We start from the raw sequence: 18,665 nt of genomic DNA on the forward strand, positions 1-18,665 counted from the left end.
TATCTATGCCACAATGAAATGAAAGGCCATGTACTATTTTGTTAAGAATTGTTAACAGTCATTTCCCCTTTTTTCTGAATAAAAAAATGCTTTTATTGTTATATAAGCATTGAGTTTCATGTTTAAAATAGTAAGTGTTCTTCTTGTTCTAACACTGTGCCTGCATGATTTCATGGTTTATACCGTAACTGGTGTAATGCAATTGAAAACCTTTTTAATGATATGGTGAAGCTCATTGCCTAAGTAGCACCCCAACATATTTCATACTTGTTTGCAAAAATGATACAACTCACAGATTTTCTGCAGAACTAAGAAAAGTTAAGATCTTCTAGTTAACAACTTCACAGTTTCCATGGGATGTGCACTGTTTTGGTGCTTAGGTGGTGAAATGCTTATACAAAGGATAAGAGTCTGGGGAGAAAAATGAATCCCTGAAGTTGAGGGCATATTAAGTTGGAAGCAGACACAAAACGCTGAGGAAGTGGGTAAGGGGAGACAGAGGGGAATTAGAGTGACTAATGCCAATTTGCCAGCAGTCTGCCTGGAGGGGAGCCAGCCAGCTCTCAAGGAAACTAGCAATCAGCCAGCCAGTAACCTGGTCAAGTATCCATATTCCAGACAGCCAAAGGTAAGGGTAAATAGCAACTTTTCTGCAAGCCTTTGGTATTGTTTTGGATGCTTGACAAGTTGAATACTAATTTTAAAGTACTAGTGGTGTTCAGTTGCTGTTCATTTGCCTATTTAATGTGTTGTTATTGCGCTTTTATTTATTTATTTACTTACTTATTTGCTGGCTTCTACAGTGTTATGATCATGACATCCAGTTCAGGAGATACCTGGTGGATGTGCTAGTTCTATGCTATGCTGAAGTTACTGTGCTGGGCTTCCATATTTGATGGCCTTATTAAGACTGCGGGTTGCTTGTTTTTTCCCTTCATTTTCTACCAAAACCAAAAAAGAATCTGTGGATTCTTTAAACATTGTATTGTATTTAAACATTTATTGAAGCTGTAATGAAAAAACAATTACTGTTAATTTTTCCATTGCTTAACTTTGAACTTAATCATATTTTTCGTAATAGTGGCATGGAAATAAAACTAGGGGGTTTTGCAGTTTCTGTGGCTATTCCTGCTGTTTCTGTGAAGTCAAAAATCATGATTGCTAGATTAAGAACAAACATCCTGCAGAATCTACTGTAAATTTCCTGTTACTTCAATATTTATGTTTGAACAAATGACAACCATTTCATTGTCACTGATATTCAGTAAAACAAGAAAAAAAGTAGGGACTTTACAATTTTAGTATCCTGAATGCTGCTTTAAGGAACACCTTTTGATTGGTTTGAGTAATTTAAGACTGTGTAACCTTGTGAAGTAATGGGAGACCTTAAGTCTTCACTATTGTAAAGTTAAATCCCAGAATGCTGACAAACTGATTAGCGTAACTTTTTTTCCCCCCAGCTGCCCTTCTGCTCCCTACAACTAATTTTCTGTTTGCTCCCAATTCAACATGTGCTGCTAAAATTCTTACTCTGAACTGAAAAATATTTTATGTAAACCTGGAATTAATATTTTTAATAATAGCTTTGATTTTTAAAAAGGTTTCTGGGTGCAGTGTATGTTTTGTTGAGCCCTTTTGACAGCAAAATCACTTTTTCTACCCTCATTCTTCAAGCCTAATTCCATTTCCTGTGTCAGTGTCTTTTAAGAACAACTGCACAACACAGTATGCATTACCAAAATCTATTTACACTAATTAATTGCCCTAATAATTTCTGTTATCTTTACAAAATTGAAGCTCAAATTTAAGACTTTTTAAAAAATTTTCAGGTTACTTTCCTTGAAATTATAAACTCTTTCAGAATGCAACCAAATTTATGTAGAAGAGCTTATGTAAGAGAGCTGTTTGAGAGAAAAAGAATGTTATTTTTGTGTAGCATGTTTTAGAATTTTATGTGTGAGTTACAGTATTTCACTCGTGTTATTTCTGTAGGTGTTCAAAGCGGAAAGTGGAGAGAGACTTCTGGAGATAAGTGCACATGATGATGAAATACTTTGTTGCACTTTTTCTGCTGATGGTACTTTTGTAGCAACTTGTTCAGCTGATAAAAAAGTGAAGGTAAGTAAATGCGGTGCAGGCTTTTTTTTCGTTTCTAAATGTAAAACTAAATGTACATATTTTTCTGTTCCAAAATTTTTTTGAGATCTGATTAAGAGCATATCAGCATTTTACCTTTATTCCAACATAGCTTAATAATTTTTAATAAAGTACATTAAAAATAGTTTAAAACATTTTTCATCCTTCAATTCTGTCTAGATCTGGAATTCAAGAACAGGTCAATGTATACATGTATATGAAGAACACTCTGAACAGGTCAATTGCTGCCAATTTAATAATGGAATTAGTCAGTATCTTTTAGCTACCTGCTCAAATGACACTTTCATCAAAGTAAGTGGAAAAGAACAAGATTATTCTACTGCTTATCAAAAGTGGGTAACTATTGATATCCAAATGTACTTTTAACATTGTAAAATAAGCTTTTTCAGTTGGTCTTTTAGAAGAGAGATGGCAAGAGTGTTGAATACAACTCTATAATCAGATTTCAACAAGGCAGAATGGAAGGAGTGGTTATACCTAGCAAAAGAGAATGGGCCAATCTTCTATTGGCAGGGCATGAAGGTGAGGGCTTTGGCAAGACTTATAGAGGGTAGGATGGGAATAATAGAATAGAGAAATGGAATATCTGAATAAAAGCAGTGTAAAGAAAAATGAAGGCAGGAATTTAGGATTGAAAACATCCATAGTGTAAGCAAGTGGATGATGAAAGCTTAGGAAAAAAAGCCGTACGCTATAGAAATGACAGGCAGCTGTGTTTTTTGATTAAATTGTTTGGGAATAACAAAGAAAAGAAGATGAAAGCTACAAAACAGTAATCAAGGCAAGAGATGTATTAGGTTAATCACCTGGCACTGTTCAGATTGGGAGAAGGTATATTTACTTCGAAGGAACAGAAAACAGCCAACTGAAGTCTGCATCTGAGGGAAGGATAATCAAATAAGACCTAGACTGTGGTAAATAAGGATGCAGTCTTACAGTGCAACTAAGCAAATGACTATTTAACTGGCACTGAAAATGGTGATCATACTGCCCTGGCTGTACATTCCTGCCTTTGTTGCAGTGCATCTCCTGATCTTACTCTGCGGTGATGCAGCTCGAGGAGCTAATCTGTCAAAAATTCCTTTTGGTGGGATTAATTTTCTCCTTACTTATTTTCCTGTACTGGCTTATTGCCTAGTTCCAGCACAAGGGAACTGTTGGGTATACGCAGCAAAGATTAGGATTGTTGGTAGGGAAGAACTGTCTCTTCCAGGCTATGAGGCAGGTTCAGTGGTAGCATGAAGTCTCATCTGAAGAATTCTGGCAGAATCTGTGTTTGTGTGAACTGGAGTTATAATAGAAGCTGATGTCAAGAGGGAAAGAAGAGTCTTAGTTTGTGCTAGCTCTGCAGATCCTGGGAGATGCATTTCCTGTTTGAGACTGACACTTTGGAATAGCTAGATTTAGAAGGGAGGTGTTCAAAATGAGTTACTTTTATACTGTAAATGCAGGTAAGATTTTAGATCGTGTTTGATATTTTCATCAGTAGTGAGTATAAGAACTGAAGTATGCACCAAAAAAAATACAAGCAGCTGTTCTTTCTTTGAGTTCTCAGCTAAGTGGTCAAGGCTGTTAACTATTTTTATGTTGGAGAAAGCAAAGAAATTTGAAACTAAGAAAAGGGGAGTGTGGAAGATGGGACTAGAAAGGTAGTGGTGATGGGGACCTGTAAGGGATGCTCTATTCACTTTATTAGTGACTGGCTAGGGTGATAGTCAGAGAGTCTAACTAACTTCATAGATTTCGGTTTAAGTATTACGTGTAAGCTACATAATTTTTAAATTTGAAAATGAAAGGGGCAAGAGGCTTTTTCCTCAATTTGAGGAAACTGAGTAACTTTATGCAGCTCAAGGGCCTTGTCTTCACTAAGGAAGATGAACAGAAATTTTAACTAGCTTTAGATAATTATGCTGTTCATAGTTTTCATGAAAGTTAGCAGATGGAAGTAGATTGTTGGAGAGCCTGAAGCATGGCGTGAAGTGTGTGAACATGTGGGTAAAATTAAGAAAAACTTCTTAGGTTTTGGAAGCCAGTGCATGATTTTGAGAAGAGTGTGAATAGTCTGTTTTTTGAATAATTCATGAATGTAATGATTTTTTGTATGTTTATTTTTCATGCAGCTTTGGGATTTGAACAGAAAATACTGTAGAAATACAATGTTTGGTCATGTAAATTCTGTCAGTCATTGTAAATTTTCACCAAATGATGAGTATATTGCTAGCTGTTCAACAGATGGAACAGTAAAGGTATGCAGTGTATCTTTAAGTAAACTTCTTGTTTTGATGATTTTTTTTTAATCAGCTTATGTAAAACGCAAAATATGTATAAGAAAACTTAGTTTTATCAGCCTTAATGAATTAAATCTTGAAATATCACAGTAGGACAGTTAAGCATTGTTCTCATTTATAGGAAGAGACTTTGGAATGGCCTGTTCAATACCAGAAAGAAAATTGCCCACAGTTGTGTGGTTTTTTATTTTTTTATTTTTTTTTCCTTTTCACCATCTTTTTTTTTCCTTTTTATGTACTTTGTTAAGAGATGGGGGGAGGCTTTTTATTTTGAAACTTTTACAAGTTACACATTTGTGAAAAACAGATTTTTAGATTAGTTGAAAATTGTTATCTCTGAAACTGAATCGCCAGTAAGTACATTTTTTTTCCCCTATAAGTTCCATTTTAATATACAGACTAGAAGAGAATTGGGGGGATCCTATTAGCTTTTTGCTCAAAATGTAAATTTTGTTTCAAAATAGCAGTTTTTAAAGCACTTTTAGCTTTCTACAGGGTAGCTAAATCAGGAAAGAAAGGTTGTTGTAGCTGTTTTCATGCAGAAAGAAAGATGGAATGGAGGGAATGGAAATAACTAGTAGATCTTTTTGCAGATGTCTAAATGAGATGAGGGTACAAAGCTAAACATACACCACCAGATTTCTCATGATGCATGCACTTAATAGAGCAGCAGAGCAGATAACAAGGTTTTTACTATTTATTTTATTTTAAAGTAGAAGGTGAGACAAAATTGTAGCTGGAAATGTATTAGGGAAATGCAGGGAGAGGTTTCCACCATAGAGTAATCCTAATTTTTTGTCTAAGCCATCTAAGCTTGTGAATATTTAATGTTATTTCTTGACCTGAGTAGCAGGAAAGTAGCAGAGGCTTTCTTGCCTGTATTTTTTTTTTCTTTTTCTGTCCTTCCCAACAAGTGATTGGGAGATAACTTTCCCCTGTTGTATTCAATATCCACACCAGTAAAAAGGGGTTGCATATGCCTTTATTTTTTCTTGAAGCTTTGGGAAGTACACTCAGCAAATGAACTGAAAACTATTGAGATAAAAGACTTCTTCAAAACTGCTGATGAGCAACCAGATGATGTGGAGATCTTAGTAAAGTGTTGCTGTTGGTCAGGAAATAGTGCCACAATTTTGGCAGCGGCCAAAAATAAGCTTCTGGTAAGTACCTCACATTAATAATTTTCTGGAGATAGTATGTTATTATCCAGGTAGAAGTGATAAATGAAGATAATATTCTAGGCTGTTAAGAAGTTTCAGATACATGGTTATAAGTGTGTTTTAAGTAAAAAAATATGTGGACAATGAACTTCGTAACTGGCGAAAAATGCCTTCTCAATTAAAAAAATGTATGCTATTGGGAATTTAAACTATTTTTCTGTAGTGCAGCCCTTCAGACTAGGTGCTAACTATTATAATTATGTGTTCACAGCTCTTTGATGTTAAAACAAGCAATTTATTAAAGCAAGTCATTGTAAGTCATCACAGTATGATCCAATACTGTGACTTCTGTCCTGGTGATGAGTTAGTAGCAGTTGCTTTATCTCACTGCTCTGTTGAGGTAAGTGATTGTCTTTCCTAAGGCAAGGAGGACTTGCCTTACCAGGCAAGACTAATTATAGTATGAAGTAAACTGTATTTGTTTTAGGATATGCTTTTTGCTAATGTAAAAATTAATGTAATTGTTTTAACAGTCTTTCAAAGTGCTTCATTTTTTTCACTTGTAAAATATAAAATAGGAAAGTGACATATTCAAGTTACACATTCATTTTGGATGACAGAATTCAAATTTGCTAAAAAGACTATGCTACTATGTTTATTTAAAGTTTCCATTATCCTCCTCAGAATAGAGGCCTTCCTATTTCTTAATTCAAAAAAAAAAAAAAAAAAAAAAGCAAGCAACAAACCCCCTCTCGTTCCGTATACCACTACAAGATGTGTTAATTCACCAAAGCAGAAAACAACTGGAATACCTTAAACTAGCCATACTAGTCATAAAGCCTCTGGAAATATCTTTTTTTCTGAAACCTACTTAGTCAGTTGACCTTTTATTTTTATACTGTGATTTTATGGGGTTATTTTGTTGTTGTTTTCCCTCTGTCACACTGCACCCCTCTTTTAGAAGTTATAGCAGCTAAAGAGGCAGCTGAATTTCTTCTTCTTGGCCAACAAAAGGTAATAAGCAGGAACAGTAAAAGATGGCTTGTTACATGCACAATTTCAGGGTGACAATAAGAAGACACTAGAGGAAATAGTAACTAAGTATCCTTCTTCTGGGTTTTGTACTCTTTTCCCTGTAAGTATAATCTAAATCCATTTGAATTCTTTCGTATTTTTGTTGTAGTTATGGAATATTAAATCGTTATCAAAAATAGCAGATTGCAGGGGACACACGAGCTGGGTTCACTGTGTGACGTTTTCCCCAGATGGATCTTTATTTATGACATCCTCTGATGACCAGACAATAAGGGTAAGATGACATCTCTCTTCTTTTAAAGTTGAGATGCACTCGTGTGTGTGTATATATATGTGTGTAAATATATGTATGTATATGTATGTATTGCCTAGTTTGGGATGGGAAGAGGCTCTCTTCTCTTAAACTTGGATTTAACTTGTAAAGATGCCAGCTCATTTTTAGAATATATCTCTGTGATTTTAAGTCTAATGTTTGTTCAAGACAGTCTGTTTTGATTTAGAGTCCATCTAAATAAGGAATTGTCAAGTTTTTTGAAGATCCTTTTGTAAGCTAGCAGAGGTAATAAAACTTTCATTTTTAGCTATATTTACATGTGACTATTTAGGATAGTTTTCTATGTATTCATATTCAGAATTATTATTATTAAATTCTTATATCTGGTCTTTTGTTAAATTTATTAAATACTGTTTTTTTCCAACAGATTTGGGAGACAAACAAGGTGTGCAAGTCTTCTGATGCTGTGCTAAAAAGTGAACTTGATGTTGTATTCCTCAATGGTGAAGTGATGATTTTAGCAATTTACAATCACCATCATTTACAAGTAAGTTAAATTTCTCAATAAAGCATTTGCATGTTATCTGCAAATCACAGTAGATAAGAGGAAGTACTGAAACAGGGTCAGCACTGAAAGAACTCCTTGTTCATGACTTACAACAGTTGAATCTGTAGGAGCTGAGTTAATGGATGATAACATTTTTATGTCTACAGCTAGGAACTCTGCTTAGTTTAGTAAGCGAAAAATGAAGCTGTGAGGGAAGTTTCCACACTGGTGAAGGAACTGAACCTAGATATAGAGGGGCAAAACTGTTTCTTCTTGAGGCCAGAGAAGGCTGTGGGCCCTGTAAATGTGTGTAGATGTGTCCAGTAGAATGTACAGCGCACAGACCAAGGGTGACACAGCACATGTGTACCAAATGCGTCAGATGGTACTACCATGTAATAATAGACAAAGAGATGATCTCAAATTGGGGGAATGAAAGGTTTGAGCCCAGGTCCACCCGTAGCCATAGGAGAGCATGGAGCTTTTTATATCTCCAAGACGACATTCATAGTGGGTACACTGTTAGTACTCTTTCTTCCTCTCCTCCCATAAGCTACTACATGCAGCAACATCCAGAATATTTTTTTGCCATTCCATGATAGCATGTGCACAGACTTTTTTTTTAGGCAGGATTCGCTAATACATCAAATAATCCGAAAGTTGATGGGATTTTTTTTTGAAGTGAAGGCAAGAAAGCTCACTCAGCTTGTGCCTCCACTTGACTGCAGCAGTTTAAAAGCAGAAACATTATTTGCTGCAGAATGCTGCTTATGCAAATGGATTGTGTTAAACAGCCCACCAGATGGGCAGCATCATGCTTCTAGACTTTTGGCTATGGGGTAGCTATTTCAAGCATTTAGCCAAAAGCCGTGGCTGACTAGCACAAATCTTTATTCTCGTTGAATCCAAGGAAGTCTTATTGTGGAATGTGTAGGTAGGAGGTGTTGAAATAGATTCTGCTGCCCCGCTGTGACATACACTGTGCAGATAATCTGTTTGTGTCCTTTCACCTGGTTCGGCCAGAGATTAACGTCAGCTCTTAATCTTGGCTAATCAGTATGGTCAGTGCCAATATTTCTTGCCTTAGGCATTCTTAGTGTTTTCTAGGCAGCTAACAGAATGAGACCTTTCACAAAATCATGGAATGGTTGAGGTTGGAAGGGATCTCTGGAGATCATTTAGTCCAACACCCGTTCTCAAGCAGGGTCACCTAGAGCATGTTAGACAGGATTGCATGCAGGCGGGTTTTGAGCCTCTCTGGAGGAGACTCCGCAACCTGTCTGGGGAACCTGTTCCAGTGCTCTGTCACTCTCACAGTAAAGAAGGTTTTCTTCGTATTCACGTGGAACTTTCTGTGTTTCAGTTTGTGCCCATTGCCTCTTGTCCTGTCGCTTGGTACCAGTGAGAAGAGTCTAGCCCCATCCTCTTGACACTCTCCCTTCAGATACTTATATATTAATGAGATCTCTCTGTCTTCTCTTCTCCAGGCTAAGCAGGCCCAGCTTTTGCAGCCTTTCCTCATAAGAGAGCTGTTCCAGCCCTTTGATCATTTTTGTAGCCCTATACTGTACTGCCTCCAGTAGTTCCATGTCTCTCTTGTACTAGGGAGCCCAGAAGCAGATGCAGTACGTGAGATGTAGCTTCACCAGGGCTGAGTAGAGGGGCAGAATCACCTCCCTCGACTTGCTGGCAGCACTCTTCCTCATGCACCCCAGGAGACCATTGGCCTTCCTGGCCACAAGGGCTGGCTCACACACATTGCTGGCTCATGGTAAACTTGTCCACCAACAGGGCCACTGCCAGGTCCTTCTCTGCAGAGCTGCTCTCCAGAAGGGCAGCCCCCAGCCTGTATGGGTGCATGGTGTTATTTCTCCCTAGGTGCAGGACTCTGCACTTGCCCTTGTTGAACCTCACGAGGTTCCTCTCTGCCCAACTCTCCAGCCTGTCCAGATCTCTTTTAATGGCAGCACAGCCCTCAGGTGTATCAGCCACTCCTCTCAGCTTGGTATCATCAGCAAACTTGCTGAGGAGACACTCTGTCCCTTCATCCAGGTCATTGATGGGTAAGCTGAACAAGACTGGACTCAGTATTGAGCCCTGGGGCACACCACTAGCTACAGGCCTCCAACTAGTCTTTGTGCCACTGAGCACAACCCCTCTGAGCTCTGCCTTTCAGCCAGTACTCAGTCCACCTCACTCTCCACTCATCTAACCAACATTTCCTGAGCTTGCCTATGAGGATGTTATGAGAGACAGTGTCAAAAGCCTTGCTTGAAGTCAAGGTACACGACATCCAGTGCTCTCCCCTCATCTACCCAGACAGTCATGCCATCATAGAAGGCTATCAGATTGGTTAAGCATGATTTCCCCTTGGTGAATCCATGCTGACTGCTATTACCTTCTTTTCCTCCACATGCTTAGTGATGACATCTAGAATGAGCTGTTCCATCATCTTTCCAGGGATGGAGGTGAGGCTGACTGGTCTGTAGATTCCTGGGTCCTCCTTCTTGCCCTTTTCGAACACTTGAGTGACATTAGCTTTCTCCTGGTTCTCAGACACCTCTCCAGTTCTCCATAACCTTTCAAAGAAAGCAGTAACATCCACCAGCTCCCTCAGTACCCGTGGGTGCATCCCATCAGGGCCCGTGCATTTGTGAATGTCAAGCTTGCTCAGAAGGTATCTAATCCTATCCTCCTCACCCAAGAGAAAGTCTTCCCTTCTCCAGACTTTCTCCCTTGCCTCCAGGCTCTGGGATTCTTGAGGGTTGCCCTTAGCAGTGAAGACTGAAGCAAAGAAGGCTTTGTAATTCTGCCTTCTCTGTATCTTTTGTCACCAGGGCCTCCACCCCATTCAGTAGTGGGCCCACATTTTCCCCAATCCTCCTCTTGGTACTAATGTATTTGAAAAAGCCCTTCTTGCTGTCCTTGACATCCCTTGCCAGATTTGATTCCAGCTGGGCCTTAACCTTCCTCATTGCATCCCTGCATACTCTTATAATTCTTATAACCCTCCCAAGTGGCCTGTCCCCTCTTCCACACTCTATGTACTTTCTTCTTCTGTCAGAGTTTTGCCAGGAGCTCCTTGCTCATCCATGCAGGTCTCCTGCCCCCTTTGCTGGACTTCTTTCTCCTTGGGATGCACCACTCGAGCTTGGAGGAAGTGATGCATGAATACTAGCCAGCTCTCCTGGACCTCCCTTCCTTCTAGGACCTTAACCCATGGGATTTCTCCAATTAGGTGGTCCCTGAAGAGCCCAGAGTCTACTCTCCTGAAGTTCAGGGTCGCAATCCTACTTATTGCATTGCTTTCTCCATGCAGGATCCTGAACTTCACCATCTCGTGGCTGCTGCAGCCAAGCTGCCCCCAACCTTCACATCTGCAACCAATCCTTCTTTGTTAGTACAAGGTCCAGCAGGACACCACTCCTCATTGACTCCTTCACCACCTGTGTCAAAAAGTTACCATCAGTGCTCTGCAGGAGCCTCCTTGACTGTTTGTGCCTAGCTGTATTGTCCTTTCAGCAGATATCAGGGTCGTTGAAGTCCTCTTGCTGATCAAGTGGCCTGTAGTAGACACCTACAACAGTGTTGCCCATGTTAGCCTGCCCTTTAATCTTTACCCATTGGCTCTCAACTCGCTCTTCATCCATCCCTAGGCAAAGCTCCATACATTCCAGTTGCTGTCTCACATAAAGAGCAACTCCTGAACCTCACGTTCCTGGCCTGTCTTTCCTAAAAAGCACGTAGTCATCCATGATGATGACATTCCAGTTGTGCTCTGTAATTGCAATGAGATCGTGGCCTTGCAACCTCACACAGATCTTCTTTCCTTCATGGATTTTGTTTTTCCTGTTTACATGTACTTCCTGTTTATCTCTTCCTGACTACTTTCTGTCCTTCGTCTTTTATTTGTTCTGCTAACAAGTTAGTTATTTCTTACTGTACCTAAAGAGCCTGTGAAACAAATTTAAGTAAAATGATTCCTAAAAACTTTGGTATTTGGATAGTGGAGAATATGAATGTGGAATAGGATGGAAATAGCTAGAGAGTCTACACTGGAGCTTTGGCAATCAAAGAATTTTTTTTATTGGAATCCACAGAAAGCAGTAAATGTTCACATAAATTTTAATTTCAACATTTCAAAGAATATTTGAGAAAAGAGAAGTTGCATCTGCTGTAGTGACGAGAGGGTACAAGCCACAGCGAATGGAGTTAAGCTACTCCCCATAAAAGAATGAGTGTAGGATAGATGCTACTTTTTATCCTTCCTGTTGATCTGAAATATTTTTCTTTTTTTTTTCTGTCTTCAGAGGAGGGAGAAATAATTTTTTTTCTGCTAATTGTAAAATATGTAAAGTTTTTGCAGAGCTGTTTGGTAGACTATTATATGCCGGTTTAGTTCATCTCTTGTCTAAATTAGTAGACCTGATCTATTTATTTTTATCTATCTATTTATTTATTTATTATTTGTTATGTTTCTATTATGTCTTTAGTTGTGTATTTCCTAGGAGAAAGATGATGGATATATTTGACTACCCTAAATACAATATTCTGACTTCTGCAGCCATCACAGAAGTCTGTCATAGCAAGAAAATTGTTTTTCACCCATAAGCGAGAAACTGACCGAAAAGACAAATTGCAGTTCAAAATCTGTACTGTAATTTAACAGAAAATCTCTACAGTTACATATCTTCTAAAAAGTAGTTTTTCTTGCATCTCTGACTTTTTTTTGTCATTTCTTATTTGTGATTTCTTTGGGTTAAGGCACTAGTCACCTTTTGATGAGTAGTGCAGCATGTTTGTTTTTAACCACTTCATGCTGATTTTTTTTTTTTTTTTCAAATTTAAACTTGTTGGTAAATCATTATGTTCTAATGGTGGTGGCTGGTGGTAGTTGGTGGTGGTTGTTTCCCCCCTACTCTGGAGAAACGATTTGAGAGTGATACAGGGTTGAGACTTCTTGTATTGTATGTGCTTATGAGTTTAAAGTTATTAGAGGAAGCACTTAAAATATTTTATGCCTGATTTGTCATGAGCTGTAAAATTTAGCAGTGTAAATTTGTGCTTGGAACTAACTATATGGCTTTTAGAATTTTGTTTGAAATGTGAAAATAGTATGTTGAGTGATTGTTTTTTATGCTTAAATAAGCTTTAAAAAGCCTTCTGTTACTCAGATGTTTCCTTCTTCAAACTTGTGCTGTTCAGAGCACATTCTACAAGGATGGTAATTACACTGACCTCTGAAGTGTTGGTTTACAAAAGTAATTGATCTAGATCATTGAGTGAGAAAACTGGCACACTGTTCTTTTCAACATATTGGGTTCTGTATTGTAGTTGTATTTAGGTTTCAATTTTAAAATATTGTGTTACCCTAATCCTTATCCTTTTGTTGTAGCTTATTAATGGAAATACAGACAGCATTATTATGCAGACAGAAGCTCAGGAATCCCTTATTCGCTGCTGTTGCTTAAGTGGAGACCTTACATTTGCAGCATTTGGACAGGAGAATGGAACAATAAAGGTATTAAATACTAAATAGGGAAATACATTTCTCAGTGCTCCTATTAAAGAACTAATGTTATTTGAATGACTGCTTAATGACATTCTTTAATATAGTACTTTAAAGTTCTTACATTCATGAATGATGCCTTAATGACAATGAGTTAGAGGTACTGCTAATCAGATAGTTCCACATTTCATTTTACTAAGGGTTAAACTAATAGTTTATGTTTTTGTTCTTCCAGCCTACTGGTCAAGAATCATGGATTTACAATCTTTTGATCTTTTGTTATTTAAAATAAATTGCATGTTCTTCTTTTCCATTTGCTCGAGTGTATAAAATAAATTAATTATTGCATTTTTCATTTTGAAGGTACTACGGTTGTCAGATGGGAAAGTTTTGAAAACGTTGAAGGCATACACGACATCTGTGCAGCATTGTCAATTTACCTCTGACTGTCAGACTGTCATTTCATGTGCTCATAATACAGTAATACAGGTTTGGAAGATATTTTAAATCATTATATTGTAACTTATGATTGTGTATTCATTTTATTTATTTTTTTCCTATAGATAATGTAAGCTCAATAAGACTGCTGTGTCTTGTTTTGTTCCGTCTTCATTTTGTCCATTTTGAATGGAGCCTCTTTACATTTCAGTAGTGTTGCTTGGCATTTTTGCTTACTCTTACTTGCTCTTAATACTTTATAATTTGGCTCAGACTGCTGATTTAGCTTGGAAATGATGATCTAACAAGCCATCTATTTGTTGCCATGTAATAACAAATGAAATATATGTGTTGATAAGTAATTTTAATCCATAGTCTGATAGTTATAATTTGCAAATTGCAAATTTTCAAATACTGATTTCATTGCATGAAAAAAATAAATGTTTATTGTCAGTGGGTATCTGGAGATTTAGGATTTTTTTTTCTTCCAGATTTTTTGTGGTGATGATAGGAAAATCTTATCAATACATCTAAAAAACTTACATTTTTTAAATAGGGTGAAGGGAGAAAAGTAACAGTGCTTCTTCTCTGGATGGGCAAAAACAAGAAGCAGCGCTAGATGGGAGCAAGAAACTATAGAATCTGTAGCCTCTATTTGTACTTAGGTAATAATGAATGTTGTACAATTTCTATTTTTAATGCTGTGGATAATAGAAAACCACCAGCTTTTTGAGGTGGGTGAAAAGAAACATTAATGTTCAAACGAGATAGCTCAGCAGTTCTTCTGATATTGTAAGAGAGAGATTTGGGATCTGATTCAGGATGTCCTTGGGCTAGTTTATACTGCTGAAAGCAATAAGGGGTTTTTTTGTATGTTTTTTTTTTTTTTTTTTTTAAGCCTCTGAACAGGTTGGTTTGTCCATCTAATACAGTATACTATTGAATATAGATACTATCTAGAAAGAGAATGGTTTCACTAATGTAGTATCATTTTGATAAATTCTGCCCCTCACTGGAGTTGATTGGCTCTAGAAAAGCATTCGGGTGTGTCTATATTAGCATTTTATCTCAGATCAAGAATGTACTTTTGAAGAGCATGTTTTTTATGCTTACTCTGCCTTAGCCTGCACTGCAGAGCAGTCGTAGGCATAAAGACAAGATTACGTAAGCTAGTTTGAAGGAAAACCTCCAAAAAGTGGATGGTGTTCTTCAGCACTGTTTTGCTCACTGAACCTGTTTAATTGTTCTACCTACTTGCTAATGTACACATAACCTACACTGCAGCTAGTTCTGCTATTAGTATTTTGTTGTGCCTTTACATTGAACTTGTAGATTTGAGGCTAGTTTGAGTGCTTTCACTGTGATCAGTTAGGTAGTATAATTAGAACCCACCAGTTCATTGGCTTTTGGATCCCTCCTTTGGGTCTAGATACCTGGGTAGCTTTTCTCTGGGTCCTCGGCCCCCCCTAGTGGATAGTGCCTCAGTTAAGCCTTGAGGATTTTCTCGGGGACACCTATAGCTAGCGTTTATTCTTTGAGGCAGAAAACATTTTTGGAAACCTGTTAAATCATCTCTCTTCTTAAAGTCTAATAGCGTCTGTAAATACAAAGATGTTTGAATTTTTAGTGAACAGCTGAACTGAAATTGTAGGAACACAAATCAAAATGACATTTTATTAAAAATATGTTTTTAAAATACACAAGAAAGCTGAACTAAGTATAAAAAGTATGAAGTCTACTAGAAGACATAAGGGTGTTTGTTGTAGTAATTGGAGGTTTTAAGCCCAGAACATTTGAGGTGCCTAGCAAACATCTGTTTTTTCCCCTTTGAAATTACCAATGAGATTTAAACCTTTAATTCACTTTTAGAAATCAGATTCTATGCCTGTTAGAGGGAAAGAGTTCTACTTTTCACACTTTGCAATGATTAGTGAATTAAAATGAACTCTTCTGTAGGTTGGCTATTAAAAAGTACTATATTGAATGTACTGTAATATTTAATGAGCTGCAACCTACTTAGGAATTTTTATATCATTCCCGTGGGTTAAAATCAGTCAATTAATTACTTCTTTGTAAGTTATATCCTTCATACTTTTTTTTTTTTTTTTTTTTTTTTTTTTTAAGTATTCCCTTTTTTTTAAATAGGTTTGGAGTTGGCAGTTGAATGATTGTGTGTTTCTAAGAGGGCACAAAGAAGCAGTCAAGGATTTTAGACTTCTGGAAGATTCAAAGCTTCTTTCTTGGTCATTTGATGGAACAGTTAAGGTAAATAAAAGTCTTTGTATTAACAAATCACAAATATATTTTAATCAACCTTTCTTTTTTACCGTTTTGTAGGTCCTACATGTTATGTTGACAAACATTTGGTTGAATTGATCCTTAAAGTGCAGAAGCTTTTAAAACTCAAATTTTGCATTGCTTTCAAGTTTCAAATTCTTGTATTTCAGCTATGTCAATAGCTATATCAAAATATATATTGTATTTGGACTTTGTAGATGAGCTTTATCTTGTATATGTAAGATGCAGCTGTTTAACCTTTCTACAGTTACAAAAGTAACCTGTTTTTTTCCATACATTTTTTTTTTTTTTTTAGGTGTGGAATATCATAACTGGAAAAGCAGAAAAAGATTTTGCTTGCCATGGAGATACTGTTCTCTCTTGCGCTGTTTCACCTGATGGTAGTAAGTTTTCATCTGCTTCTGCTGACAAAACTGCAAAGGTTGGTTACCTTGTGTACAACGATAAACATGATACTTTGTCCTGAAATTTGAGCTATATCTTTTTGTCATAAAGTAACCAGTGATCACCTAAACTATCCTGGCATATTTCTAATATTAGATTTCCTATATTTGTGAACATGTTTCTAGTGCTGTTAGAGATGGTCGGAATTGATTTTGTATATACCTCAAAGGCTGTCCTCGTGACTTCTGTACAAATGAAATGCATGTTTAATGTGAAAGTAGTCTATACAGAACGTTTTCCTGTGTTCTTTGTATCGATTTTGTTAATAGCCTAGTGTTTCAATTTGGAAACCTAAGTTAAAAAAATTTCTGAAAATTTCAGTGAAAGTCTTGTTCCTAGTTTCTGATATTTTTTCCTGTTCAGAAACAGAATGAATGTAGTAAACTGTTTAATACTCTGGGGGTGTCTTATTAGTGTTTTTAAAAATACCTATGAATTAATTGATGAATCCTCTTTCTGTGAACAATTTCATGAACTTTCTTTTAACTGAATCAGTTACATCACATGACATCAAAATTGCGTTAAACGTTTTTTCCCTCCAAAATATATTTGCACTTGTTTTAGTAATTTGTATCAAATGCATTGTTGTGTGATTCAGATAATAAAAGGAAAAAAAAACATATATACTACAGTAAAACACATATGTATGCATATAGTCACACGCAGATTTTTGTGTGTGTGTATATATGTACACACTGTGTTATACATTTGAATACAAATGCCTTCCTAGAAAGAATGGCTGAAAACTTAATTGTTCTGAAGTGTCAGTTATCTTTTTCACTCTTTTGTAATGTTTCCCATTTAGATATGGAGTTTTGAGAGCTCATCTGCTCTTCATGAGCTCAATGGTCACGAAGCCTGTGTTCGATGCTGTGCTTTCTCTTCTAATAGCAAATTATTAGCAACTGGAGATGACAAAGGAGAAATAAGGGTACTACTTTAACCTTACACTTTACTTCATAATTCATTTGATAATCAGTTCACAAACTGAGGAGTTCTAATAATTTGTGTTCTATATGTGTATTCATTAGCAGTGTAGTGAATATCATTGGGAAGGAATTAATATGAAGTAGCTGTGTCTAGGAAGTAGACTTACCACAGATGTGAAGAATATTTGGAAAAGGTAGTAAAGCAAGAGTTACTTTAAAAAAAACAGTATGATGGTATGGCTGGAATAGAAGTACTTCAAACATCTAAAAGAACTATTGAAAATAAATACATGAAGACATAAACTTGGGTAAAGATGGACTTTTGAACTCATTTTCCCTGTTTTTTGTGTGGGGGAGATTTTGGATTATCTGTTAAGAAACTGTAGTTTCTTTAAATGCTTTAAATCTATTTTTTTGGGGAGAAAAGTCTTACGTAATGAATGTAAAGAAAAGGAAATGAAAGGTAGTGTAAGTCCCCACTAATCTACGTGTTTTCTCCCCTGATACTTTGCCACGTGAATACAGGGCAGTAGTAGTTTGTAATCTTATTAATGAGTTTGTTCCATGAATTTTGAGGAACTATAATTCACTGATAAATCTCCAATGAATCACGTGTGATTAAATCCTCTGTAGATGATACAGTTTTAAGAGCAGAGTATCTGACTTATTTTGTCACTTCAAGTAGAATGCTTATTTACAAAGGTTCTTTTCTTTAATATGGAAAAGCATTTTTTGACTTTCCTCACCGGAGCTTTTTCTTTGCATTAACTTTACTTATGTACAAAACCTTTTCTCTCTTAGATTTGGGATGCCTTAACAGGTGAATTAGTTCACTTCTGCTCCCCACTTACTGTGGATGAAGGGGAACCAACACATTGTGGTTGGGTAACAGACGTCTCATTTTCTCCTGATAGTAAGGTGCTTGTGTCATCTGGAGGCTATCTGAAGGTAAACCTTAAAAATAACAAAATGTTGTAATGTACAAAATTAAAAGAAAATACTTGGATAATTTTAAAGGGAAATGTAAACCACTTCAAGGAAACAAATGTGAAGTGTTCTGCTTAGCATAGCACTCCTCCATCTTTCCAACTGTCTTGCAAATTTCACTTTTTTCTTAAATATGAAAGCCCCTGAAAATGTATTTTAAGAAGCCTGCAGATTCCTAGGATGGAGTTTGCTTTTGAATTCTGTGTGTTCGGTTGCTCACAAAGCTCAAGATACAGTTGTGTGCTTCAGATTTTTATTAGGGAAATCTTTCATTAACATCTTTCATTTTAAAGATCCAGTCATTTTTTGTCTACCTTAAAATCCACTCAATTTCAAAAGCAGCCATGTTCTTTATAATGAGCAGGAAAATGCTCTATTTGGCAGCTTTTCTTTAAAGGTACTGAGTTTTTAATTTTTTTCTTAAGTAGAAATTTGGAAGGAACTGCAATTGGGAATATTCTGCCATAAGGGTCATTTTATAAATATTCTTTGGAAGAAGGCATGTTAAAATTGAGAAAATTGGTCTTTTTCATCAGTCTTTCATTGGTTCAGATATCTCCCAGGCATATGCTTTTGGGAAGGCAAAAGGGTGGACTTTC

The 18,665-nt window shown here is 36.6% G+C and overlaps 1 protein-coding gene across 6 annotated transcripts in view; it reads left to right on the plus strand.

The window, feature by feature from the left end:
- The window catches only part of APAF1 (apoptotic peptidase activating factor 1), a 36,817-nt gene that overhangs the window by 15,551 nt on the left and 2,601 nt on the right, over positions 1–18,665 (plus strand). For 2 of the 6 annotated variants that reach the window (XM_062568366.1, XM_062568381.1), the window contains 13 exons: positions 1,993–2,118; positions 2,317–2,448; positions 4,278–4,403; positions 5,444–5,605; positions 5,877–6,005; positions 6,789–6,914; positions 7,342–7,461; positions 12,857–12,982; positions 13,334–13,459; positions 15,554–15,673; positions 16,002–16,127; positions 16,956–17,081; positions 17,881–18,027. In XM_062568366.1, coding sequence (XP_062424350.1) covers positions 1,993–2,118; positions 2,317–2,448; positions 4,278–4,403; positions 5,444–5,605; positions 5,877–6,005; positions 6,789–6,914; positions 7,342–7,461; positions 12,857–12,982; positions 13,334–13,459; positions 15,554–15,673; positions 16,002–16,127; positions 16,956–17,081; positions 17,881–18,027 — 1,692 coding nt within the window. Of the gene's footprint in view, positions 1–536; positions 629–1,992; positions 2,119–2,316; positions 2,449–4,277; positions 4,404–5,443; positions 5,606–5,876; positions 6,006–6,788; positions 6,915–7,341; positions 7,462–7,628; positions 7,674–12,856; positions 12,983–13,333; positions 13,460–15,532; positions 15,674–16,001; positions 16,128–16,955; positions 17,082–17,880; positions 18,028–18,665 lie in introns of those variants that run through there. The other 4 variants (XM_062568373.1, XM_062568390.1, XM_062568398.1 and 1 more) reach the window with 4 other exon arrangements.

This window comes from Rhea pennata, chromosome 1 (genome assembly GCF_028389875.1).
Source record: "Rhea pennata isolate bPtePen1 chromosome 1, bPtePen1.pri, whole genome shotgun sequence".
Classification (NCBI taxonomy): Eukaryota; Metazoa; Chordata; class Aves; order Rheiformes; family Rheidae; genus Rhea; species Rhea pennata.